General features: G+C 40.4%; 1 protein-coding gene across 1 annotated transcript in view; it reads right to left on the reverse strand.

Moving 5' to 3' along the window:
* Nucleotides 1–27545, reverse strand: part of LOC124261810 — a gene marked incomplete at its 3' end in the record, with an annotated part of 73240 nt that overhangs the window by 29891 nt on the left and 15804 nt on the right. The window contains exon 2 of the mRNA XM_046696190.1: nt 15819–16037. Within this exon, the coding sequence (XP_046552146.1) occupies nt 15819–16037 (219 nt within the window). The remainder of the gene's footprint in view (nt 1–15818; nt 16038–27545) is intronic.

The raw sequence follows: 27545 nt of genomic DNA on the forward strand, positions 1-27545 counted from the left end.
TTACGTGCTAAGGATTTGACTACTCCATGTTATTGTGAATCACTGTTTTTATATTTTATGGGAGCCGGGCAAGAGTAGGTTACTTGTTATCCCTTGGCCACCGCGAGCATTTAAGTGTTGAGAGTTATATTCTGTGTTTTTATTACACAAGCTTTTCCAGTGTATTTTATTATATTCTTTTGCACTCAGTAGTTGGGCATTTCGTGTAATAAAATTTATGTTAAAATTTGATCACTAGTTGTGTTGCTTCACAATGACAGATATTTGTTAAAATAGTTGTCATGTGAAGCGCCAACGTGTACTATTACATCGGTAACGTCACTTTCTCGTGACGTCAGGTTTTCATTCTTGCTCTGTTCACCCTTTTTCTAGATTGTTATTATATTGCATTGTGCATGTTGTATATTACTATTATAAGGATGTATACGGAGACAACTATGCTGCGTGTAATATTGCAGGGATTGGCAGTTCGTGTAATAATTTTTTTGTTAAAATTTGATCACTAGTTGTGTTGCTTCACAATGCCAGATATTTGTTAAAATCAGTTCTGGAGGTCAGGGTTTGAGTAATGTGGAGGCTCTTCAAGATTGAATTTATTGTGTACTTTTGCACATATTTATTTATCGGATGATCCTCTCGTGATGCATGTGAGGACTCATGATGAAAGTAAACAGTTCGACAGCTATTTTAAGCGTGCCAAGGTTATTGGACAGAATCTGAGATTTAAGGTTGATTTTGTTGGTGTACTGCTGGACGGTACAGTGATGGGTGTAAACCAGGTGAAGTCCTCAAACAAGTCTGGCCAGAGTCGATCATTTTTAGGGAAGCTTTCTGAGAAACCATTGCATCGCGTATATATGCAGTGTGTGGGACAAAATAGCAATCCAGTTGACTCCTTCGCCTGGATGAAGTTGGCTGGTCTTAAATGTGAAACTGAGGCCTTTTGGTTTGCTGCCCAGGACCAGTCACTTCCAACTTGCAATCGTCAGAATGTGATTCTTAAAAAAAATAGTTGCATGAAATGTCGATTGTGCAGTGAATTTACAGAGACTGTCCAAGTTCGAGACAAGCTCCAGAATGCCCAGATTCAAGACAATCTTCGGGCCGAGTATAAAACTCGCTTAAATAAAAACGAGAGCTCAGGGCAAAATGCTCGAAACAAGTTAAAAACCACAAATACTTTTGATGTGCCCGGTTCTATCAATCAGCTGGTCACGACATGCCCCGTGCATAGAACTAGTTTTGCACATTTAATTTATTGGGTATTGGTGAAGACGGTGGCTCATGGGTCAATCTGGTAGTGTCGCCCTCTGAATTCCGTATGTCTCCAATTACCTGTTATGGGCCGAACCAGCCTGGCAGTGTTTTTTGGTAGGCAAATATGGCTATTCACGTTGTATTTCCTGGAGTATAACACCCTTTTAGCCCTGATGTTGTAGATGATACTCTCCAACACCGTCCACCACACGAAATGACTGTATTACCCAAATTTACTAACGTCAGAAAATATTCGTTTCATCCGGCGGCCATATGAACAACGTTTGAAATCTACGTATCATCTGGCCGTCAGATTTACACACGTTTAAAGGGGTGTTAAAATAAACCAACATTCAACTCTGCATTTACATGAATATCACAGGTGTGTAAATCTGGCCATTGTTTTCATGTGTTTCCTAACATGTGTAACATATGTAAATGCTGTGATTGTAGGACATACATTTCAATACCCTTGAAATCCTTCGTATGACCAGGGTTAGATTTGTCATATAACGTTTCATGCCAGAGCGATGCATGAGAGAGAGAGAGAGAGAGAGAGAGAGAGAGAGAGAGAGAGTATATAGAGAGAGAGAAGAGAGAGAGAGAGAGAGAGCGGTGGCGGTACGGTGCTGGAATGTACCGATGTCTTGACCTGCAGGTAATATCGCTGATACTTCTTTGTACAGAAATTACATTACAGCCTATATAGCTTGACCTGTAGGTACACTTCTTGTATATGTTATACAAGGAGACTGCTGCCGATATACAATAAAACACAGACAGATGTGTCTACTCAGACATGAAGCGGTAGGTCCCTAATCTTTAGTGTTCACTTGTTGTGAGTTATCCGACTAATCAGCACTGAAACAACCACCTTATCTATCTTTCATAAAAGATGATTGCAATGGCCAACATGATCCAGGTGTAAATTACTGCTGTAAATGTGTGAACATGCACATGCTTGAGTATGACCTCTTGATCTGAATCAGATACAAGTATTATCTCATTCGGACGTTTTCTCAAATTTCAGTTATCCGACGGAATATACTGTGAACATATTTTGTTTCCATCTCTTGGGTAGACTATACAAAATTGTAGTGATTGCAATTAGCTCAAAACTAAAGCAGTTTCGATAATTATTGAAATCTTACAACCTGCCAGCATTTATGTTGCTCATGCGTTTCTTTTCTGCTTTTGCTTTTGCTGTCTAATTTGTTATACATTGTATGTAATTATATTAATCATTTTTGTATCTCAGTATCACGGAATATAATGTGTACTTATTATTCTATCAAAGTTACGAAACGTTAATTACCTGTATGCTTACTATGGTGGTGAAAACTGTTAAAAGTACACTTCGTACAGAATGTCCAGAAAATAGAAACTGAAAATTACTAGATAAATGAAAAACTAAATTGGATAAAAGATCAAAAACAATCATTATTTATAATCCTCTTTTAAATTATCAATTATGAAAGATAATGTCACTAACATGTAAAACTGAAGGATATATGGTGACAAAACTGGGTTCAATCTTGAATGTATAATAAATGTACCAATGTATGTTCTTTAACAATTGTATCAAGGAATGATGGGGTACGCTCTGGTTAAAGCGTTCGCCTAAATCAGAGTCAAAACCGGTGTTTGATTCCCGGCATAGGCACATTAAGACTGAAAATATATCATTCAGATATAGGCAAAGATCTTAATTTCCAATTGAAAAAAAAGGGACGAAGTAATTTCGAAGATTCACACACTAACAACATCTATATTGGGGCTACATCGTGCAGGAAGCATCTTCAATTATAAAATCCCATTCCACAACACATCAGATAAAGGTTTAATGACAAGCATATTTATTGGTATCCTGCAAGCTCTGTCCTCTCTGAATGCAGTGTAACCAGAGTGTTGTGGTCACTACTCAGGTGGCCAATGACTCATCCATCCATTACTTTACAGCATTTTCTTACAGACATATATATGGAAAATTTACTTTTACGGGTATGGAAAGAGTGGGGGGAAACACTTGCAAAGTATTAGTCAGCTGCGATTATCCTTCAAAAACATCATATGTACAACAATCACTTATCAGTATGTGCAACCAAAGCATTGCAAAAGGCCATATTTCCAGACAGCATAACATCACCTTTGGCCGTAGTTCCAAATATTTGACACCGAAAGCCTTACTGTCAGTTAACGCAAAGAAATAACCTTTGTGTTTTAAAATGATACCTCAGTCATGGTCATACAATGAAGTGTAGGTTGCCAATGCATTTTCTAGTCTGTCTCACAGTCCTGACTACATTATTTTCCTTACTGCTTAGTCTGTCTCATACAGTCCCTGAACCACATTATTTCCCTACTACCAAGCTACTCTCTGCAATGCTAAAGCCTTTAATGAAGCAAGTCTAGATCTCCTCTCAGGTCCAGGGTCTGTTAACATCTGCAAGAGAAACCTAACTCATTTTTGGGGTCGGGTTACAAAGTAACATATCTAACTGCCATGGCTGGCCGGACTGAATCTTAAGGGCTCCCTGGGAAACTCCTTTTCATTTAAATAAGTTTGTGTATACTATCAAAATTATATATATATCCAGACACTAAAGCGTTGGTCTATGTATTTGCCAAGATGATGGAAATACTATACATGTATTAACAAATAAAGTCTAAAGGAGCCTTTCTTCAAGCAGTGATTTAACGCCATACATGGCTAGACTTGCTTAGATGATAGACTTCATATAAGGCATCATAGATATTCCTAGAAGCCCTTAGCCTCATTAGCTTATTGCCTCACCACTGCGAATTAGCGTTGGCAGATGTAAATGTTACTGGAGATGTTGGTCCCCCAGCTGTGGGTGTTTGGTATGGCATCCATAACCCGAACCACTGTAGTGAGTTTTCCTACAGACGGAAGAGGAAAAAATATCGTTCTGTGACTGTGATACAGACTGGGACAAGATATGGAAAACCAAAATTTGGACAACAAACCATTGTTTCCGCGTGTTTTAATTGCAAATATGAATCAAATAAGCAACCTAGGTTTTGATATCTTCCGAATGTACATTTGGTGAAAAATATACATTCATCCCGAGACAAGGATGAATGTTTATATATAATGAAAAAATAGTAACAGCACAGGTATTCATTTTGTCTTTTGTCTTCTACCCGTCAGAACGTGATTAACAACTATTCTCTGATATGAACATATTTTACAGAAAAAAAGTTCATAGTATAAAACAATATATACTATAATGAAAAGGAGCCCTGAGACTTTCTCCTGAAGCTGTGGAAATCTAGACTTGCCACATTTTGTAGACTTGCGTGGGCTTGGATATATTTGCTTCAGGGTCTGTATGGCAGACGACGTCCCGACATGTGTCTCCAGGTCACGGAGAATCAACGGTTAGAGGCCCGTATTGCAATTCTCGTGCGTTTGCCAGGCGCGTAGCAAGCCATATTTTTTCGTGTAAGCCCTATGGGCTGCAAAGATTTATATTATAGGTGGTATTGAGGGCTTGCCCAAATTTCATTTTTTATGAGACTTGAAGAGTTATCGTTTGACGTTTGATGATTTCAATAGCTTCAAAATATTGTCGAAATTGAAATGTGATTTCCTCATATACAAAAATGTTTGGACATAGTTTACACATGTCTGCTGCATTGATACAATACCATACATCGAGTATTTGGTGTTTTTTCTAAAATAGATTATCAACAAATGAAAAATAAACAACTGCATTTCAGTGATGATTCACATATAATCATGACTGTAACAAAACATCCTCATACATGTCGATGGAAAAACAATCATCACTGAACGTTATGATGTGAAGAATAACCTATTTACTGTACATGGTAATGCGTTAATCAAAGAATACTGTAGTCAGTATGATTCATAGAGTTATTTCCAGTGTTTAAATGGAACGTGTTTGTAGGTATTTTTGGCAAGAATTAGAAAAACAATTATTTTTTAGCAAAGATCATGTGTAAGCTCAAGCTGTTTTTTTATAATGGTAGCTACGCCCCTGTTTGCATGTGTTGTTGAAGCGCCATGGACGCCTTGTAACATCACTATTTGATTATGATTCACAAACACATGCCCATGATATGGTCGGAATCGTGCCAAGGATTAGCAGATATTTATCATGAAAACAGGTTTTTATGTAGGTGGCTTGAAACTCGCTTTTACAAAGGCCTATAGGTTCGATTACAATACATTTCGTTTTACAGCTTCTCTTTTCTTAAGATGCTCATGTCAAAACTGATTTAAATTCTGATCGCAGATTAAATAATAAATACAATTAATAGTATGCCAAATTATCGTTACCATGACAACCCTGTGAGAGTAATGCAGATGATGCCGTCGGCCGTAAATTTTGATAAGTTGCTTCATCGCTATCAATAAACACTGGGTATCTATACAATTATATGTGTGATCAAAGGCCATATGATAGATTATATGGTCTCTGGTGTGATGGAGAGAACTTGCGTCGCTAGTTTTGTCGATAATCTGAACACATGTATGTAGCGTGAAACCGGCAGATACCTTTAGAAGAAAGTGTTTGCCCTACCCGTAACAACGATGTCCCGTGTCTATAAAAGGGATAAAATGTGGGATGAATGACATGTACTTTCATCTTGGCCCGTTTATGATGATACATACTGCGATCTTTCACGATAATGCCTCTTGCTATCAGATTGAGGGTAAGTTTTAAACATAACCGGTATTTCTATTATTGTATTTATAGTGTTCTTTGAACGTTCTACACGTCCGTCAGATACATCGCGCACTACCCTTTCTCTTTTGATCTTCTCCAACGACTGTTACAAGTTAAAAAAATCGCAGTCAAAGTAGAAATGTGTTAAGACTATTCCCTACAATTCTGTAACTTACACCTTGTACCCTACATGCGTAGAGCTTTCGTTCGGGGGAATATCAGAGAGAGTGAGTGAGTTTGGTTTTACTCCGTTTTTAGCAATATTCCAGCAATATCACGGCGGGGGACACCAGAAATGAGCTTCACACAATGTACCCGTGTTGGGTTTCGAACCCGGGTCTTCGGCGTGACTATCAAACGCTTTAACCACTAGGCTACCCCACCGCCCCGGGAATATCAGAAGGACAACGATACAGTTATTTCCAGTGTTGTAGAAAGCACTCCACTTACTAAGGAAAACACTGAGATATTGTGTTCATGTCGGAATGATATTTTTAGCCCCTGTCAGATCTGAACTTGAACTTGCGAGGTCTGCGTCTGTGTCAGACTAAAGGCCTACAAGATGTTTATCAACACTGGGGCGTATAATAGCCATAGATCTTCTCCAAACAAGGGGAATATATATCTTGTGAGAATGACTTCTCCGACAGGGAAAGTTACAGCAATGCGACATCACAATAACTTACGTGATATTTACTCGCAATCTGAGTTATGGATCGTCAATTTAAGCAGGACAATATAGACGAATTTCACAAAAGGCACGGAGATTCAACATGCCTTTGATATACTCAGAGAACGCATCCGCGTGTGCTATCCGGTCAAATTCGCTACACGATAAAAGCAATTTTTCATTTCATGTCTCACAGAATATATAATTTGATATGGCATTGTTTGTTATCGTATACTTTTGCGTTAGTGAAACAAATGTGGACAACTTTAAGTTTATCTATGGCGCTATTTCAGCAAAGGCTGAGCGAATGGAGAAATGACATTGTTCAGGCACTGTGAGACTATTAAGGAAGGTCACATGCAGTGCCATAATATTCCAATTATGTACTGCCACAAAATATTTTACAGTAGTGATGCGCGAGCTGAACAGACTTAAGAAATTACGAGTTGGTTCCTATAGCACATTTGGCTGTGCTTTAAGAGAGACAAAGTGCTATTCTATTGGAACAGCTAGGGACACTTGCGAGGACAAAGGGGCAACGCATTGCCCTTTGTTCACCACTGAACCTTTTAATCCCTCGAAACATGCACCTCACAAGATTTGCCAACACCACAGACAAGGCGTAACTGATACTGGTAGCAAGAGCGAGTGCAGCTTGATAAGGCGTGTGAACGTTGATTTCAAACGTACTAAAATGTGTGAAAATGAAATTACATGAACCAAGTAATTCACATGATGGAAACATATGATCATCTTGCTGGAGTACAGGTAACATGATGGTGTATAAACCGTTCATATACATGCCCCTGAAATCCGGTATGATACATAAATATCTAAGGTGTGTAAATATTTGCAAATTTGAAAATTTACATATTTTTCCCCACCTAAGTAAATTCACATGTTTCCAACCCGAGGAAACTTAGAACGAAATCGGAAATTTCAGCACCAATTGAAATTCAAAGGAATGCATTGGAAATATCATGTATTTACCGGGGTATCTGTTTTGCAATTCATGTTTGGAAATCCCTGACAATCCGGTCAGAGCATACATGAACGACGTGCTTGTGCATACGAAAATGTACGATGAGCATATGTTTCAAAGGTATAGATTCATTTGAAATAGATGCCCGAAGTTAGGAAATATCTGAAAACAAACGTAAATCCGGTCATGGCATGTATTTCCTACTGTATTTACGTGTATTTCAATGGTTTACTATCCGGCTTTTGGTCTTGTGGTCCATGTTGACACTCGATGGCAGGTGGGGATCGAGCGTGTTGAATACTATTCGTATACCATGTCTCAAAACCAAAACCCTGGTGTTTCGAAAACACCTAAACGTCGCCACGTAGAATTTTTGTCTTCTGATGAAGCAGTTTGTCCTGATGTTGGGAAATCTTGGTCAATGTTTATCGTTCTATCATCTGCTGATGGAAATCCATTGAAAATGAATCGTTTCGCGGAGAAGTGAAAAATGTAACTCGTCTTCACAGTGGTTCATTGTTTGTTGAATGCTCGAAAAAACAATCTATTAACCTAACTGGATCTCCAGGGTTGTTAATACTAAGGTTGTTGTCTCGGTGCACAAATCACTGAAATTCATGAAGAGGGATAGTTCGGGATAGAGAGCTAAATGTCTGTCTGATATGACAGAAGATTAAATTTCTGCTATCTTTAACAAATCAAGGCTTTACCTCTGTGCAACGGTTCACCAGAAAACAGGACAATACTATTATCAAAACAAATACTTAACTGTTCATCTTTGCCTCTTCCACTCTTCCGAAAATCAATAAAGGCTGGTCACTTTAACACATCTAATATCAGGACGTTTATATCCCAAGCCCACTACGATGTTTTGATGCACAAATTTATTTGGTCACGGTGCCAAGACTTTGCAATCATGTTTATCTATCTGTGTCCTGCTGCAGTGGGGCTCGTGAGTGCTCACTGTGCACAAATGATATAAGTGTGCCAACTGTGATGAACAGCATTTAGCATCATCCAAATCTTGCCCAAGTTTTGAACATCAGTCTAAAATACTCAAACTAAAATATACCAACAACATCTTTTTTGCAGAAGCCAAAACAATTGTTCCAATACCGACACAAACAACTGTTTTTCTTCTTATTCTGCAGCCGTATCTTCATCTTGTTCTGTTAAAGTTTCACAACAATCTGCTTCATGTCAGACAGTGATATCTTGGGTGACAGATTCACAGGAAACATTTGATAAATCTGTCTAATCCCAAACTGTCCAAAAGGCCTCACCAGCTTTTCAGACGGAGGAACAGTCAAAACCACTGACTGTGCCAACATCTGACCAGGAAAATGGGACAATTCAACTGTCAAAAAATCAACGAAAACAGTTAAATAAAAAGGTTAAAACTCTAAAGCATTTAGAGGTCCCCTCCTCTTTGGATGCCCATGTAACGGTTCACAATCCATTTGAACTGCTTCATATGGATGTCACTCCATCGCATCTAATACATGAGAGTGGTCATTCCACATATTCTAGACCCGCAGTTGAGCCTCCATGAATGACTCCAAAACTCTGATCCAGTGGAATTGCAGAGGACTCGGGAGGAATTTAAATGAGATACAGTTATTAGTACAAGATTTTCAACCATCCGTAACGGTGTCTCCAGGGCTTATCTGCGACCGACTGATCAATTTGATTTGAGACAGTACAACTGTTATCATTCGTTTTCTCCACCTGGAGATAAGGCTTCAGGCGGATCTTCTATTTCCATACGACAAGGAGTTATTTCCAGCCCTGTTACCCTTAATACCAATCTTCAAGTTGTTGCCGTCCGCATAACTTTACACAGTGTATATACTCTGTGTCCATTGTACATACCTCCATATACTCCACTCCGACAATTTGAGCTTCAACAGCTATATGATCAGCTCCCTCGGCCATGCATAATCATGGGTGATCTGAATGGACACAACCCTCTATGGGGAAGTATAAACACAAATAATAAAGGGAAAGTCCTTGAGGAATTCATAAATGACAATAACTTATGAATATTTAATGATGATTCAAACACCTATTTACGTTCTGCCACTGGAACCTATTCAGCCCTTGACCTTCCTCAGTTCATGATGACCTTTGTGGCAGTGATCAGTTTCCCACTGTACTAAAAACCATGACCCCAACTGCTGACTCATCGTCAATATCGGTGGAAGTTTAAAAAAGCAAACTGGCAACTGTATGAGTTATGTGTACTTCAAACCTAACACCCGATCGTTTTGACAATACTGAAGATCCAATTAAGATATTTTCAGATCGGCTCACTGACATAGCTGATCAAACCATACCTCAGTCCCCTGCAAATCCTCACATTCGCAAACCATGGTTTAATAACGAGTGTAAACAGGCCAGGAAGAGTAGGAAAAAAACCAAAAAATATTTTTGACGACATCCTACAGTTTACGATTTAGATAAAGTTACAATTGTACATGCCAAGGCTCGACGCGCATTTTAAAAAATAAGCGTCAGTCTTGGCGAAACTATGTTTCAAAAATACATTCGTGCACACCGATGCCTAAGGTGTGGAACATGATACAAAGAATAAAGGGAAAAGGTTCCAAATCTACCATTCATCATTTAAAGGATGGTGATAATTTATTAACTGATAAGGCTGACATTGCCAATAGGCTTGGTGAAATTCCTCTTCATCAGAAACAACAAGAGAAGAAAAGAATTTATTTTAACTCAGACAATGGAGAAGACTACAATGAATTATTTTCACTACATGAGCTACGTACCGCCCTTGATCAAGCTCCTGATACAGCCACATGGGCTGATAATATACACTATCAGCTCTTGAAGCATTTACCTGAATCATGTTTGGAAACACTTTTGAATATTTTTGATACAACATGGACTACAGGGAATTTCCAAACTTCGTGGCGTAATGCCATTGTAGTCCCCATACCACAGCCTGATACAGACCAATCTCTCTTTAACGAGTTGTGTCTGTAAAACCATGGAACGAATGGTAAATAGCCAGGAATTAACTTGGTACATCTTGAAACCAATCCAGCTTATAACAAATATTCAATGTTGTTTCAGGAAAAATCGTGGTACCATTGATCATTTGGTACGTTTATAATCCTTTGTTAAAAATGCTATAATAAATAAACAACATGCAGTATCGATATTCTGTGATCTCAAGAAAGCATATGATACCACCTGGAAGAATGGCATTTTAAAGGATTTACATGATTTGGGTTTAAGGGGTCGTTTATCTCTTTTTATATCACAGTTTTTATAGGACAGGCAATTTCAAGTCCGAGTGTGTTCCACCCTGTCTGACCATTACAATCAGGACCAGGGTGTCCCACACTGGAGTATTTTGTCTGTCACACCTTTTAGTATCAAGATCAACAGTCTATCCAAAGTTTTAAATGATTCAATTGATGGATCACTTTTCGTGGATGATTTTAATATTTCTTGTGGTGGTAAAAATATGAACTATTGAACGGCAACTGCTATTGTGTTTAAAAACATAAATAAATGGGTGTCTTGAAAACGGCACACTAAATTTTTCTAAAGTCCAATAACTAAGTGCATACACTTCTTAGTAGAAAATATAAGCCACATAAGGACTTAAGAACTAGAATTTAAATGGCACTCTAATCAAAGTTGTCAAAGAGGCCAGGAGTTATTTAGGTCTACTTTTTCTGACTCTCATTTAACTTTTTCTGCCATATTAAATCGGAAATAAATGCCTGAAGGCGCTGGATTTGTGAAAGTAGTTTCAATTCAAAGTTGGGAGAGATCAAAGTACCCTCCTACACCTATATAGGTGCTCTAGTCGATGCTCCAAGTTTGATTGTAAACCGTCATTATGGGGTGGAGCCTGCAACCTTTAACCCTAAACTATTAGATTTTTATTCACCACCCAAGGCCCTAGAGCTTTTGTCTTGGGTCACTTTAGAACTTCTCCTGTTGACAGTCTCCCATGTTGGGAGGCCGATGAGCCATCACTTAACCAACGTCATTATAAAATTAACTCTACAGTATATAACAAAACTATACTCTAACGAGTCAAACCCTGCATAGCTGTGTCTTTAATCCCTTATATGAAATTATGTATAACAATAAGTCTTGTCTTATGCCGCCTCTTGGTATGGAGTGAAACCTTAAAAATCTTTCTTGTAAACATCCACTTTTAAATGCAATTATTGAATTGTATAATGATCTTGCAACTGGCCAATGCGACATTGTCTTTTGTTGGTTTCCCAGCCATGTTGACATTTCTGGGAACACAATGGCCGATCTTGCTGCTAAGGCAGCACTCCACTAATCTGTGACACTTCTTATTCCATACACCGATTACAAAGCAACCAATCGATTATACATTCGTGATCTAATGCAGAAGAAGTGGAATACCCAAGTAGGCATAAATAAGTTACATGAAATTAAGCCAACTATCGGTTATACTTACTTTGGGTTGTCAGTCCAGATTTGAAGAGGTCATCATGCGACGATGTCGCATTGGCCACTCAAGATACACCCACGAATATTTGCTAAAAGGTGAGGATCCTCCGTTTTGCATCCCTTGTGATGAGAGAATCACGGTCAAGCATGTCCTGCTTGACTGCATTGATTTTTCCATCACAAGGGATAAATATTTCAATGTTAAAACTGTGAAGGATCTTTTTAGTAAAATTAACTATCATTTAATCATTGAGTTTTTAAAAGAAATAGAATTGATTGATAAATTTTGATTTATATGTTTTGTGAATAGATAAATGATATTTTATAATCGGTAGAATAAATTAGCAACTAAGATAGTTAGTGGCTGTATCCTCGAAGGGGTTAAAGTACTGTAAAATTATTGTCCTCCTGAGAGGGTACGTAAGTCCCAAAACTTCCCAAGTCAGTTTAGTTCTACACACCTTTTAATCGTAGAAGATCTTTTGTTTTATTATGGCTAAATATCAGAATATCGCCAGTGGCTGAAGGGATGGTATAAATCCAGCTAGGGTCCATGCAGGTAGCCAAAGTACTGTAAGTCCCCATGGTCCCTAAAGTGCTGATCTACCTTCAGTTGTTGGCGAATATGGCTGAGATATGCTGCCGCTGTGACTACAGAAGCTTTAACTCACTCACTCCACTCAGCTTCTAGTTCGGTTCATATTGTCATTCCAGTAATTTAGCCAGACCAAAAATACACATGGATTGAGTCCTCTCATCCAGTCCTGCCTTACCCTCGTTGACAATCGTTCAGTTCTTCATTACAAACGGAAGATTCTTCTGTTTCATCATTGCAAATGCAGAGTGGAACTGCAGAGGTCTTGGGACCAATCTCAATCATATTCACTTATTAATACAAGATTATAAGCCGTCAGCAATGTCTCCGGGAGACATATCTCAAAGAAACTGTCACCTTTAATGTACGTCAGTACTGCTTACCATTCATTCTCTCCACCAGGGAATACGAGCTACCAATTGGATCTTCTGTTGCATTAGTGAGTGAGTTGAGGTTATACCGTCACATCGGCACATTTCAACCCATATTGTGACGAGAACAGCATCTATTAAGTCGGGAATTGATTTACAGCCCTGTTTTAATCCATATACAAATCTTCAGGATCTTACGGTTTGGTTAACTAATACGCATTGTTTTTACTTTCTGCTCCATGTACATTCCTCCAACGTCGACGCTTCCAACTAACTGATCTTCAGAAGCACTTTACGACCGCCATCATTATGGGTAATTTACATGGCCTTAACCCACTATGGGGTAGTGTGCATGCAAGCAATGAAGGAAAATTACTTGGAGATTTTATTTCAAATAATGACATGCTTTTTTAACACTTAACACTTATTTACATCCACGCACTGGTACCTATTCTAATCTTGATTTGTCAGTAACTGACTCTAACCTCCGAAATGAATTCGAATGGTCTGTCCATAATGACCTCTTTGGAAGTCATGGATGAGCACTTTCCTACAATTCTGAAACTTGTAACCCCGTCTGATGTTCCTCCATCATCAAGATGGAATTTCAAAAAGGCTAACTGGCCTTTATATGAAACTTCATGTGCTGACAAACTTAAACCTGGATTTTTTATTGACGTTCATGATGCAATAAGATCTTGTATTTTTCTGATGAACTGAATAACATAGCAGATAAGTGTATCATTTGTAGCTCTCTGAAATTCCACACATTAGAAAACCGTAGTCCAACAATGACTGCAACCAAGCTAGGAAGGCAAGGAAAAGGCCTGAACATTATTCCGTCGCCATTTGTGGTCCACAATGTCAACAAATTTATTATGTTAAATGCTTAAGCACGGCGTACTTTTAAAGAAAGTAAACGCCATTCTTGATGAATGTATCTATTCAAAATCAATTCATCCGCCGATATCAAAGGTATGAAACATGATCAAGAAAATCAATCGTAAGGGCACCAAATCTAGCATTAACCATCTTAAAGATGGGAACGAATTATTGACTACTAAATCAGATATTGCAAATAAACTTGGTGAGACATTAGCTAATCATTCTGCCTCATCTAATTATGTACCTCAATTTCAAAAGTGTCAAAAACAGCAAGAACAGAAATCTATTGATTTCAATTCTGACAATGGGGAAGATTATAATGACATATTGTCTATTCATAGGCTTTATAGCTTTTTTGAACAAGCTCACGATGTCTGCTACAGGGGCTGATAACATACATTATCAACTCGAAGCACTTACCACAATCCTGTTTAAAATCCTTTTAAGTATTTTTTGACACCATATGGACATCGGAAATTTTCTTCGTCATGGCGAGATGCAATAGTGGTCCCAATACCTAAACCCTGGACGAGTGATCATACCGATCCTTTGATTATCGACCAATCAATCACAAGCTGCGTTTGCAAAACCACGGAACACATGATACATAATCGACTCGTTTGGTACATTGAAACAAACAATCTTTTAACTGATATACAATGTGGTTTCCGTACAATCAGAAGGACAATTGTTCATTTAGTGTGTTTGGAATCTAGAGAGATCCAAACAACACTTCTTTGAAACACTGGTACTTTTGAAAGATTTACATGAGAGTTGTAGAGGAGGCAAAGATCTTAGGTCTTATTTTCGACTCACATTTAACTTTTTTGTCGCATAATAAATGCCTTAAAAATAAGTGCCTGAAGGCACTGTATTTGCTTAAAGTTGGGGACGAGGATCAAACTACACTCCTTCACCATTATAGATCGCTGGTCCGATCAAAACTTTATTATGGTTCCATCGTATATGGTGGAGCCTGCAAAAGCAATCTCAAGCTACTTGATTCTGTCTACCACCAAGGTCTAACACTTTGTCTTGGATCCTTCAGGTCTTCTCCTGTGGACAGTCTCTACGTCGAGGCCGATGAGCCTTCTCATAACCAACGCCGTATAAAATTATCCTTACAGTATACCACAGAACTATATTCTAACGAGTCTAACACTGGATATAATTGTGTTTTTAATCTCTTTATGAGGATCTGGTTATATATTAACAAGAAACCATTTCTTGTTCCGCCTCTAGGAATACGAATCAACCTATTTTTTCTGCTTCTGGCATTGCCCTAGAAAATATAACTCAATGCCACAAGTTTACCTAACTCTGACAAAGTGTAAAAAATCAGAAACTAATGGATTACGAGATAAACAAGAATTTAACATATTAAAAAATAACTATACTACAAACATATGCTTATTTACAGATGGATCCAAGAATGGTGGCGCAGTTGCTTGTGCCACTGTCGTTTGATTCAGAACAACATCTGTTAGATTACCAGACGATGGTATGTATATACAGCTATAGTTGTAGAGGAGGCAAAGATCTTAGGTCTTATTTTCGACTCACATTTAACTTTTTTGTCGCATAATAAATGCCTTAAAAAATAAGTGCCTGAAGGCACTGCATTTGCTTAAAGTTGGGGACGAGGATCAAACTACACTCCTTCACCATTATAGATCGCTGGTCCGATTAAAACTTAATTATGGTTCCATCGTATATGGTGGAACCTGCAAAAGCAATCTCAAGCTACTTGATTCTGTCTACCACCAAGGTCTAACACTTTGTCTTGGAAGATCGCGTTTAGCAACCATTTCGGGTGTAGTGGGATTCATGGAACGTCATATAATTCATCATATAAACATATGCGTAAAATACTTACAGTCAGTTCTGAAGTAGATGTTAACCACGGCTGACTGTACTTGTATCTGCAGATCCACCTTCCACCAGGCTGTTGTTTCAGATTTGTCGCCGGTGTGGGCTGTGTAATCCCAATTTGTTGCAGTAGTCACTCCATCTACAGCATTACTAGCAACCCTTGTAGCATCTCTTGTGGTACTCATCCACGCTGGTTTGCCCTGAGCGAGATTCTGTCCCACACCTGCAGCAGATACTATATATTGTAACATATTTGATTGTCATCAATACTGTGTTCTCATATTTAATTAAGTGACTTAGGAAAATAGCTCTACATGTAATGTAACCAATTGACATCACTTGAGACATTGTCAGAGAAAAGTATTACAATGTGTGCAATATCGGTGGTATTGCTCTGGTACAAGGTCAGGTAGATGTCGAATTAAAGATTCATGCAAAAATATTTATTTATAATTAAGCACTTCAAACAGATTGTACTGTACATTGAAAGTTGAAGGATGTTTAAAATAAACGACGTGTTACCATTTCCTCTGTCAAAATACTTTTCCCTATCTCATGTTCGTTTATGTTGTGTCAGTAGCTGTTTTTGTGTCGGTTGTATATCTCATTCTTATAAATGTACCAGTTTCAGTGTGGTGTCCGATAGATGAATATTTGATCGAAGATTTTTGCCGCAAAACAGTTCAGTTTATTGAAATGCTACGGTGCGATTCAACAAAGCAATTCCAACATATATTTGATATATCGAAAAATTTACAGAAATGAAAAGTCAAAACAACCGTAGGCAACAAGTGGTGGAATCATCTTACCTACTTTATGATAGTCTCAAATTATTCAATTTCAAAATGCGACAGCTATGACCAAGTTTTAAAATAAACTTTACTTTAGCGAGAGTGGGACTATTTTCTAAATCAGAAGTAACAGTAAATTAGTCGTAATTGCTCCGTTCCAACAGGGTAATGGACAAAGGCGGGCACCTCTGGTTTTTAAAGCCCTGCTAACTAGACTGATTGTTTTGATGCTCTGATTAGCGTTTACCGGACGTTGTTTGAAGTAAAGTAACATGTAAGTCAACTCTCTATTTTGCAAGGATTTTGATGCTTTGACAAACCACCAGGCATTGAGTATATTTTGACATCTGACACACATGTAATTGCAGTAAGATCATGGAAATATATTTGGAGATTTTAGGGGAAAGACGCAGTCTATCATTTGATTTTCAGAGGTCACTTTACCATGTCAATATGTGCGGATGACTAGATTTTAACTCCAAAGGGAAATAATTTGTTAGATTGCATTCATAATTTCCAGTTTATACATGTACATCTTGCAGACATGTGTGACACTATTTGCCAGTAATGTTCCGCCCTGCAAGTTTTCAGTAGTGTTACTGTGAATTTACATGTTAATATTTCATCAGTAAATGGAAATCAGGGACATAGTTATTGACTTTTGACTGAACTTTGAACATTGTCTTCCCTTGGACCACACAGGCAATTTCATCAGTATAAGTGACTATGCATTGTGCATTATTAACACTTCTCTGTAAAAAAAACATTTTACACAAAACTCTCTCTCTCCCTGTTGTTCTGAAAACAGAGTGAAGATGTAAGAATTACTGAAAGGTAAGTGTGGAAGTGATTTAATGGTGGTTGTGTTTGTTGTTTAGATCCTGAGATGGGAGTGATCTGATCCTTGGAGAGATTCACTCTTGAGTGAAACTTACGGGGAGTAAGAATCGTCTACGTAAATACGAGCGAGTTATTTAGATTGTAGGACTATGTGCTTTCATTGATTCAGCCGCACAAGGAGACTGTGAAGCGACCGGATCCAAACGCGAGCCCTATTCACATCAATACTCTAAACCGTGAAAATCCGTGTTAGAATTGTTCTTCAGTCCGTGCTTGAGGTAACAGGCGACTAACAGCAACGGATGGTCAGGCTCCCTGACTTGACACATGTCATCGTATCCCAATTGCGTAGATCGATGCTCATGCTGTTGATCACTGGATTGCCTGGTCGACCATTCATTATTTACAGACGGTCGCCACATAGCTTGGACATTGCTGAATAGTATTTAAACAACAAACGAACAAACAAATGTGGCGTCGCAATTTCTACAATAACCTGAATGCTGATAAAATGACAAATGCCAGGGCAAAACGTGCCTTCAAACAAACTTGTTTTTTTAGTTTTCAGAATTCCAAAACAAATTGTATTCACTTTTGTCGTAAATACAAACCACACAAAGATCCAGACCTAACTTTAGATGGTACTCCCATCAAGGTAGTAGAAGAGGCCAAATTCCTTGGACTCATATTCGACCGCCACCTGACATTCTTACCACACATAAAATATTTGAAAACAAAGTGCTTGAAGGCTCTAGACTTGCTAAAAGTAGTCTCAAATACAGAGTGGGGAGAGGATCAGACCACCCTCCTTCACTTGTACAGATCATTAGTTCGCAGTAAACTAGATTGTGGCTCCAGTGTCTACGGTGGAGCCTGCAAAAGCAATTTAGAAAAAATAGACTCTATCCACCACCAAGGGCTGAGGCTCTGCCTGGGAGCTTTTAGGACCTCTCCGGTAGACAGTCTATATGCGGAGACCAGTGAACCTTCCCTTGAACAACGCCGCATTAAACTCTCACCGCAGTATATCACTAAATGACGAGTCCAATCCAGCATACAATTGTGTTTTCAACCCGCTCTATGAAAACTTGTTTCCTAAACTGCCAAGCCTGGTTCCACCACTTGGAATCATGATCAAACCACACATATCTGCAGCTAAAATTGATCTCAACATCATTGCACCTTACCGGCTTCTGTCCTCACCACCATGGCAAATGGTGAAACCACAGTTCGATCTTACCCTCACCAAACTCAAAAAGTCTGAAACAAATCCTTTGGTGTCCAACAGTAAATACAACCAGTTATGTTCGAAGTATAACACCCATAGATCCATTTTCACAGACGGATCCAATGGCCAAGTTGCCAGCGCTACAGTCATTGGATCCAAGACTGTCTCCTCTAGTTCCTCAGTTCCATTTTAACTGCTGAAGCCAAAGCTATCTTCTCAGCTTTGACCTACATTCAACAGCAAAACCATCCAAAAACTTCATCGTTTTTACAGATTCATTATCCTGCCTTCAAGCACTTCAAAATGTGACTTCAAGTCATCAAATCATCCTGGACAACAATCGGTTAAACCTACTTGGGTTGTCAGTCAAGACGTGATGAGGTAATTTTACGACGATGTCGTATTGGCCACAGTCGCTTTACACATGACTATCTCCTGAAAAATGATGGGGATGGACCTCCCATGTGTGTCTCTTGCGATGAGGTTTTCACCATCAAGCATATTCTGCTTGAATGCGTGGACTTATCGTCTGCAAGGGACTCACATTATGATGCAACAAACCTAAAAGATCTGTTCTCCCGCGTGAGCGCTCATCTGATAGTGAACTACCTGAGGGAAGTTGATCTGTATCATAAATTGTAACTGCGAAATGTAACAACCATAAATTGTAACTATGAAATGTGACTAACAAATTGTCTGCCTTTAAATTTGATGCTATGACTTTCTCTGCTTTTAAATGACAATGTAATCAATATATGTCTTTGAAATAAAACTCATTCTGAGTATGTACTTACAATGTTCACTAATTTGAACTTGTTCTCGTCACTATATGGCTGGAATAATGCCGATGTGACGTAAAGCCCAACTCAACTCAACCTATAAGCGCCAAAATCCACACCAGGTACGCTCATAGCACTAACAATCAATAAGGCATTATTGAAGTCCATAGAACTTTTTGTAAAGAAAGGTTTTGAGATGGCACTTAAAGTTTTCATGGGTTGTAGACAGCTTAAGTTCATCAGGGAGGAAATTCCATTTGACTGATGCCATGTTCTGGTAAGACTTGGAGCCAAATGATTTGAGGTTCCACTTTGGTACACAGAGCAGATAAGCCGAGTTCTTGTTGGCATGTGAGGAGAGAGGAGTTCTTGAAGATACACTTGTGCAATACCATGGATGGACTGATAAGCAACTGTAAGGATCTTATAGTCAATGAGAGCCTCAATAGGCAACCAGTGAAGAGACAACAGGATGGGAGTGATGTAGCAGCGTTTTGGTTTGACAGTAACTATGTGGGCAGCTGTGTTCTTGATTTGTTGGAGCTTTTGGATGGACTCTTGTGAGGCTGCAACCAACAAGCTGTTGCAATAGTCAAGTCGCGAGAGGATCAGTGTTCTCACCATGGCAGCCGCAGCATCCTGTGACAGGAGATGTCTGATCTGTCCAATGTTACGGAGATAGAAGTAACATTTTCTGCACAGATCCATAATCTGTTTCTTCATGGAGAGGTCAGGTTGGAGTAGGACGCCAAGATTTTTGACATGTAGAGAAGGCTGAATGACCATGTTTCCAACTTTCAACTCAACATATTGTGATTTTACTAACATGTTTCTTGTGCCAACAATCATACCCTCTGTCTTATATTCATTTATACGCCAACTAAATGGTGGCGGTCTGAAAGTAATCGAGTCTGGAAAAGACAATCCTGTGATGAACAGCATGATCCCAGCACTGTTAGTCGTGTCCTGTGCGAAACTTTACTTCCAGTCAAGGGACATAAATGACGGTGTATGAAACTCTCGCATTGAATAACAGAACAAAAGTCTCTCGCTGTAGTGTCTGTAAATCCTCACTAATCTAAGATAATCTGTCTTAATAATTAGGGACTCATGAATACCTATTGAAAGTTGAGGATCCCCCGTTTTGCATCCATTGTGATGTAAGAATCACGGTGGTAGCATACACAATGGGGGTACGGGACCAGGTCCTTGGATAAGTCCCTAATCCCGTACCCCTATTGTGTATACTACTACTGAGGTGCAAGCAAAAGTTGATGAAAATCGGAGGAATAGTTTCTGAAATATTGACTTTTAAGTGAGCATGGGGTCGGTTGGGAAAAAGGCAAAATGTCCAACTTAACAAGTCTTAATTAATCTAATGAAGGCACCGAGCGTGTTCCCAATGCCGTTTTCCCATAGTGTAACCATCTGCCGAGATGCATGCAAAATTTCACAAAAATAGATCACATAGTTTATGAAATAATCACTTTTTAGCAAACATGGGGTCGGTCTGGTGAAAGGCTAATAATCCAACGTATTGTCGTACTTGTTATATATTATCGAGGCCAGAGGTGTATTTAGCCGAATGGAACGCAGGTCTCGGAAGTCATCACCTCGCTACCGTCTCGGGGGTTGCTTTGGGTGAGCACTGTGGGCGAGTATAAGTGTGTGTGTCTCTCGGCTTGGCTATGATGATGATGCATGTCTGGCTACCTAGCGAGGCTACAGATGCCTGAAAGTGAATGAAACACATCTCTCGGCAGTTTCCTCCCCAGGTCGTCGCAGTGTGTGGCTAGGCTAGGCTTGTACATCTTGGTAGCATTGAGTGAGCGCTGTGGGTGAGTCGCAGTGTGTGTGTGTCTGGGCTTGGCTATCTACCTACAACTCACTGAGATGGCGGGCAACATTATGTTGATGTCCGCTAAACAGTTTATTGTGATTCTCCTTCTATGATTTGGTTGTCGTAATGAAGTCTTGTTGGGCCTGTTTCTTTCCTTGTTGTATGAATTATATTTTCTCGTCTTCACAAATGACGGCGTTTTAAGGAGACTTGGTCCGAATCTATTGTTTCATTCTGTGATATTTTGCGATTTCTGAGATAATGTTTCTGTAATGTCGAGCTCGTGTGGCGTTACCATTCTAGTTGTTGTTTGATCTCACATATCTGTCACAATCGAAACCCGTCTACAGTTTCCAGTGTTTTTGCTAATTCATCCACGACTGGGTACGGTCCCATCATGTGTGTATATATACTGAGTCAAAAAAGAAACTTCACATTCTTTCTTCAGGGCACTTTAAAAGAACAAGAGATGGTAAGATGGTTAAATTGTTATTATTTCATTGCTGAGATCTGTGTGATGTACTCGATACACTGACAGTGCCATAATCAGTTCCATTAGGCTACACCGACGTTCCAAAACATGGGTATACAGAATGGCAAGTCACAAGGATAAAAATGCGAAATTTCTCAGTTCAATATCGTGTATGGCTGCCACGCACATTCACCACTGCCAAACACCGTCTCCTCATCGACTGCCTGATGCTTGTGAACATGTGGATTCTGCGCCATTTCTCTTGCAAGGCAGTGCCAAGTTCCTGCAAATTCTGAGGTTGGTTCCTAAGACCACGAAGCCTTCTCCCAAGTGCATCCCAAACGTGCTCTATTGGATAAAGGTCAGGGGACTTCGATGGCCAGTTCATGACGTTGATTCCAGCGTTTTGAAGGAAATTTCTTGTCAACATGGTGGTATGCGGCCGAGCATTATCATGCTGGAACTTTAGACCTTGGCCATGAGCTGCCATGAAAGGAATGAGTTCAGGGGTGAGCACCTGGTTGCGGTAAGCAGCAGCTGTGAGGTTTCCACGGATGACCAGAAGTCGGGAACGGTTGTTCCCACAGAAAGCACCCCACACCATGCAACTTCCGCCCCCGAATCTGTCGACTTCCTGTACACAACATTGGGCATACCATTCACGACGTCGTCTCCAGACTCTATGCCTGCCGCCCGCGAATCTAAGGGTAAACCTGGATTCATCGCTAAATACGACTCGATTCCAGTCTCTCTGGGTCCATCGGATGTGACTTTGGGCCCACAGCAGACGTTGACGTTGATGAAACGGCGTCAATATTGGCCCAAGATATGGACGTCGAGAATGGAGATTGGCAGCCCGCAACCGATTTTGAATGGTCTGTGAAGACAGTCGACCTGTAAACCTCTCAGCCCTGGTTCATGTAGCCGGCTGCATCCCATTGCTCTTGCGACGACAACAACTGGTCTTCCTGCTTGCAACATGCCAATGGCACGTTCACGTTGCACATTTGACAATCATGGCATTTCAAGAACTGTGGTTTAAAAGTGTTTTTTCAATTCTTAAGGCCAATGCAAACACGTGCATATGAAGAAAACTTCGATGCGAAGATCACGTGATCGACTGCAGGTGCAAAACCTGATTTGGCACTAACATCATTTGCAGGACGAATGGATGGGTTTGAGTGGGTTTTGCTAACGTTTTTCTAGGGTCGAAAGATAGGGATCCCATTCCGGATACATAGATGTATCATCAGAGAAAAATTATTCATTATTTTTCAAATTACATTTTGTGAAGTTTGTTTTTTGACTCAGTATATATATATATATTTTTTTTAAATAATATTTAATTGGTTTTCCGTTAATATCTGATTGATGTATTTGAGGCTGATAAGGTTTAGGTTATCGTACACATAAATATTCAAGACATGAATCAATTTTTTTTCTATAACACACACTCCATCGAAGCTTATTAAGGGTGTCGTTCCTGGTCTTATGACGATACGACACCGTTGGTGATTGTGTCTGTCGAGCCAGCATATTATCAAACCAGTCAAAAGTGTTCGTTCTGATCTCCCATGAGCGTCAGCGAGATAGACATCTACTACGAGCGTGGTGTGTGATTTGATAGTCAAATTTGAATTGAAAAAGTCCCGTTGGTAATTGGGTACGTCAAACCGTTAATATGAACCCACGCCATTTGAAGCTTACATGCTGCCCGTCTGACCTGGTATTCGTAAAACTTGTCATCAAACTCTGGAGTGAAAGATGTGAGAAGGATCCCCTTGTTCGTAATTTTGGAGACGTAACCATTGTTTTTAAAATATATGTGGGGTAAAGTGAGGGTCATGTCGATCAACCTATCGGGCTGTTTGAAGTCTGCTCGTATACATTGTCTTTTAAGTGCAGGACGTACGTGATTCCTCGCCAGGCAGATCGAATCCCCGCGTGTCCCCCAGATTGGCTAGCGTTATGTTACGATGATGGTTGTTCATCGGTTGTTTTATACAAAATTACGAAATGGTTTTCAATTGGTTATCGGATAATTCCTCGGACGTGCATTTTAAACCCATGAGATGTATGTTGTCGCGTACCAAAATTTTGTGAGCGATATCGTGTCTTCCATGGTCACGGTGACTCAATGCAGACTGGTCTAGGTGTTAACGTTTACTTGCACTTAAACGGAGCAAACTTGGTATTGTTGTTTTTTTGTCCCAGCAGATTTTGATCCCTTTCACGATTTCGACGACACGTCAAAATACGACACCATCTGCAATCCCACGTTTTGCGTCCTGGGTTTGCTCGACAACATGTGGGCTACTCTGTGCCTCAACGTGCTGACAGTCATGCTGCATCTTTGTGTAGGGACATACGCCACGAGCAGCGTCCCGTTGTTAACGACTTTGGTCAGGTAGTGAGATGAATATTGGGATGACACTAATACCCATTTTTTTGGCGTCGTTGAAGATGAGAGTGTACTGTGTGTTTTCTGGAGACTGCTGTCATCTTGACGTGGTCCAGGTGAAACAGCCTGCTGCAGAAAGCTGGGGTTACCGTCCATTCATCCTCGTCATTGCGTAGCAGGTCGTATTGCGTGTTGCCACCACCACCACCAGCGGCAAAAGAGGGCGGCAGTTTGATGCGTTTGTAAATTCTGTTTTTCAGTTGCAAGGTGTACAGTTTGCCGTCGACTCCAGGTTTGTCGAATCCGGTCGTGTCCCCAAGGTTGGTGATCGCTATGTTGGCGCATTTTCTAATGTGTATTCCTGGACCATGAGACTCCGTCATTGTCATATGTGCAATCTCGCTGACATATCACATACTTATGGGATCGTGTTTAATGTCTATAACCGATATTTTCAATTCCGTTATGTTGCCTCGGATTAATTTCTGCTAATGCCGCAACGAAAACGATTCGGTTCTTCCGTCGTTGTTTTGTCCCCTTTCACAGGCACGGCTCTCAGCAGTGTGGAAGGTCGTTTGCCTTGAACGTTGTTGGTCGTACTCACCTGATCAAGATCAATGCACAGTTCGAGATATGCAACGAGATTGGGTAATTTCGTGGTTGTCATCATGCGCATTACCTTCCATCCGGGCAGTCAAGCAGTCATGTGTATTTTAGAGAGACAGATTTTCATGTGAAGGATCTCTTAGTATTCATGAAGCAGTGACGAAGCTTTTGATATAATCCCGAGCGCTTTTGCCAACGGCCGACTGAGTCTCAACTCGTTTTTCAGTTGTCAGATAACATGACCATGCCGTTTGAGTTGTTCATTTTGAGTTTGGCTCCCACGGGCCGGAAGATTTCTTCGTTGAGCGAGCACACGCTGTAGGAGCCGTCCGTTATTTTGTTGTGGGCGTTATTGACGAACAGCCTGTTGTTTTTGCCGTTGATGTTGGTCCATCGCGGGTAGTAGGTGATGTCGCAGAGCACGACTTCAAGCTGACCGGGCATATTATCGATCGCATGCAGCAGTTGAACGGAGACGCCGCTGGTTATTCCAGGAAGCATCACGTACATATTGAAAAGTAAATATGTATACTAAAATATATCTATTGATTCTAAAAGTGATAATATAAGTGCTACCTATCTCACGCAACCGAATATTGTGGTAGATGCAAAGGATGGTTTACATTTCATAGTTTGGTTCATCGACGTGTTTTTTTACAGGTGTTTAGTCACGAATGTGAAAACGGTACACGCTTGGTTCCACAACCCGACGACCAGGTGCGACTTGATGTTGAACGCCACTTGTTGTAATGTGCTGAGTCGGTCCGTATTCTCGTTTCATGTGTTCTACCAGATCAGACATATCCTGAATGAAATCAGTGCCCAGATCCCGCGGGACAAGGCGTGGAATGCCATAAACAATCCATACGATCGACCTGCGTATGAACACGTTTGCAGTGAATTCGAACTATATCCGAAGACGGTCGATTGGCGTTTGCCGGGTCTGAACCACGGTTTGGGCATTTCCATCATTCACAACATGTATCTTGCGGAAGCCAGCAAACAGCTACTGAAAGATTGGGGTTACATCTCGTATCATTACGTCAAGACGAACGAGTGGAACGACGATTACATGGCTTTCGACGACAGCAAGGATTATCCCCTTTGGAGGTTTGAGCAGGGACCCGCAGACTATTGGAAAATGTTCATGATGGACACTTCGAAAGTGTTTACTCATGCCGGTGTCGTCAGATTGAACGATTCGATTCGAACGTACGTGTGGGCAGTGCTGGGCGATCAGACGCAAATGCGTTCCAGCATCGTGGGTCATGAAGGGACGGCTTACTACACGCAGAAACAGTTCGTCGCTAACGACGAGGATGCCATTGCTAGTTCGGTCGATCGATCAGGGTGCTATCGAATGCTATCAAAACGAACTAGGATATGCCCGGTCGAAAGTCGACTACATATTCGGCACGAGACTGTACATGGCTCCGAGCAACATGCGACTGAGAGTGAACAGAGTGGTGGGCTACAACAACGAAATTGTCATTGCGACGGCTGATCAAAAGTTGGGTTTGAACCAGGACGTCAATAACGCGAGTCGAGTCGTGTCGCAATAGGAAACGGGCATCGTGGCACCTGACTCCGGAAGTAGAAGTAGTAGCACCACTACTCCGGCAGCAGCTGCTCCCGCACAGGCAGGCACACAATCAGTGGAATGTTGATCACAAAACAGCGCTGGTGGTCGGCAGGATCGCAGTTGGACTGTGCCTCATTTGGTTAAAAATTCCTTAGCTGAGAGGTACACCAGTCAAGTCAAGGCAACGACGAAACCCCACAGGTTTTGACCGAGCCACATGACCGTTTTTGACAAGAAGCCTAACAACCAGGAAACGATGCTGCCCAAGATGCCAGGCAGCGCTTTGGTAGTTTTGCCGGCCAGTTTAGCCAGGGCTTCACCGAGAGATTTTAAATGTTTTTTATCCAGTCTCTGATGGTGTCGCCTGATTGATGATGGTCTTTGTGGTGTACCACCAACGCCCGCCAGCGATACGACCAGGGTCGATATGATGGAGCCCAAAGCCGTCAGAATGCTGGCGATGGTTATTCCTTCCAATCTGGTCCGTCTCTCGTCTTCCAGGACTTGCAATCTTTTCTTGATGATGTTTTTCGTGGCTTCGTCCACCATCCTGAGATTTTTTTTCTCATGAGCGATGTGCTCGTCGATTTTGTTCAATTTACCCATGTTGTTCACGAGTTCTCCGCGCACGTTTTTCAAGGCTTCGTCTAGACCCCGAAGTTCAATTTCATCCAATGCTTCTTTGGCGTGCTGGGGCATTTCTCTCAGATCGTCGGGAGCGCTAGCATCACTGAGTTCGGGCCTTACGTTTTGCAGATCTTGGACGACCTTCTGTGGTAGTTGTTTGGGTCTTGTGCCACCGTAATCTCGCAGGTTTAGTTCGTCATGTATCAGTTGACTACTGCCATGGCGACTGGCTAGCGTTGACAGGGCAAGCGTTTTTTTCGTGTGTTTGTCCATGAGATAGACCTCCAGATGAGCTTTCAATCACAGCGTCACATCACTGTCAATTTTGAACTTCGGATAGTCATGACCCAATAATTCGACGTAATTTTTATCGCACTTTAAAGCATCATAATTCTTGTCCGTGGCCTGCTTTAAAAGGTCTTTCCCCACGGTGTCACACATGAACGAGGTGTCCATGGCTGCATCATCGTCGTCATCGTTCAGCTGGTGTACTTGTCCATGGGAATATCGTCCGCCATTGTTTATATTAAACTTTAAATATACATAGTTTCAATATTAACATTGT

Source organism: Haliotis rubra, unplaced genomic scaffold (genome assembly GCF_003918875.1).
Source record: "Haliotis rubra isolate DU_JTF1 unplaced genomic scaffold, ASM391887v1 Scf1198, whole genome shotgun sequence".
Classification (NCBI taxonomy): domain Eukaryota; kingdom Metazoa; phylum Mollusca; class Gastropoda; order Lepetellida; family Haliotidae; genus Haliotis; species Haliotis rubra.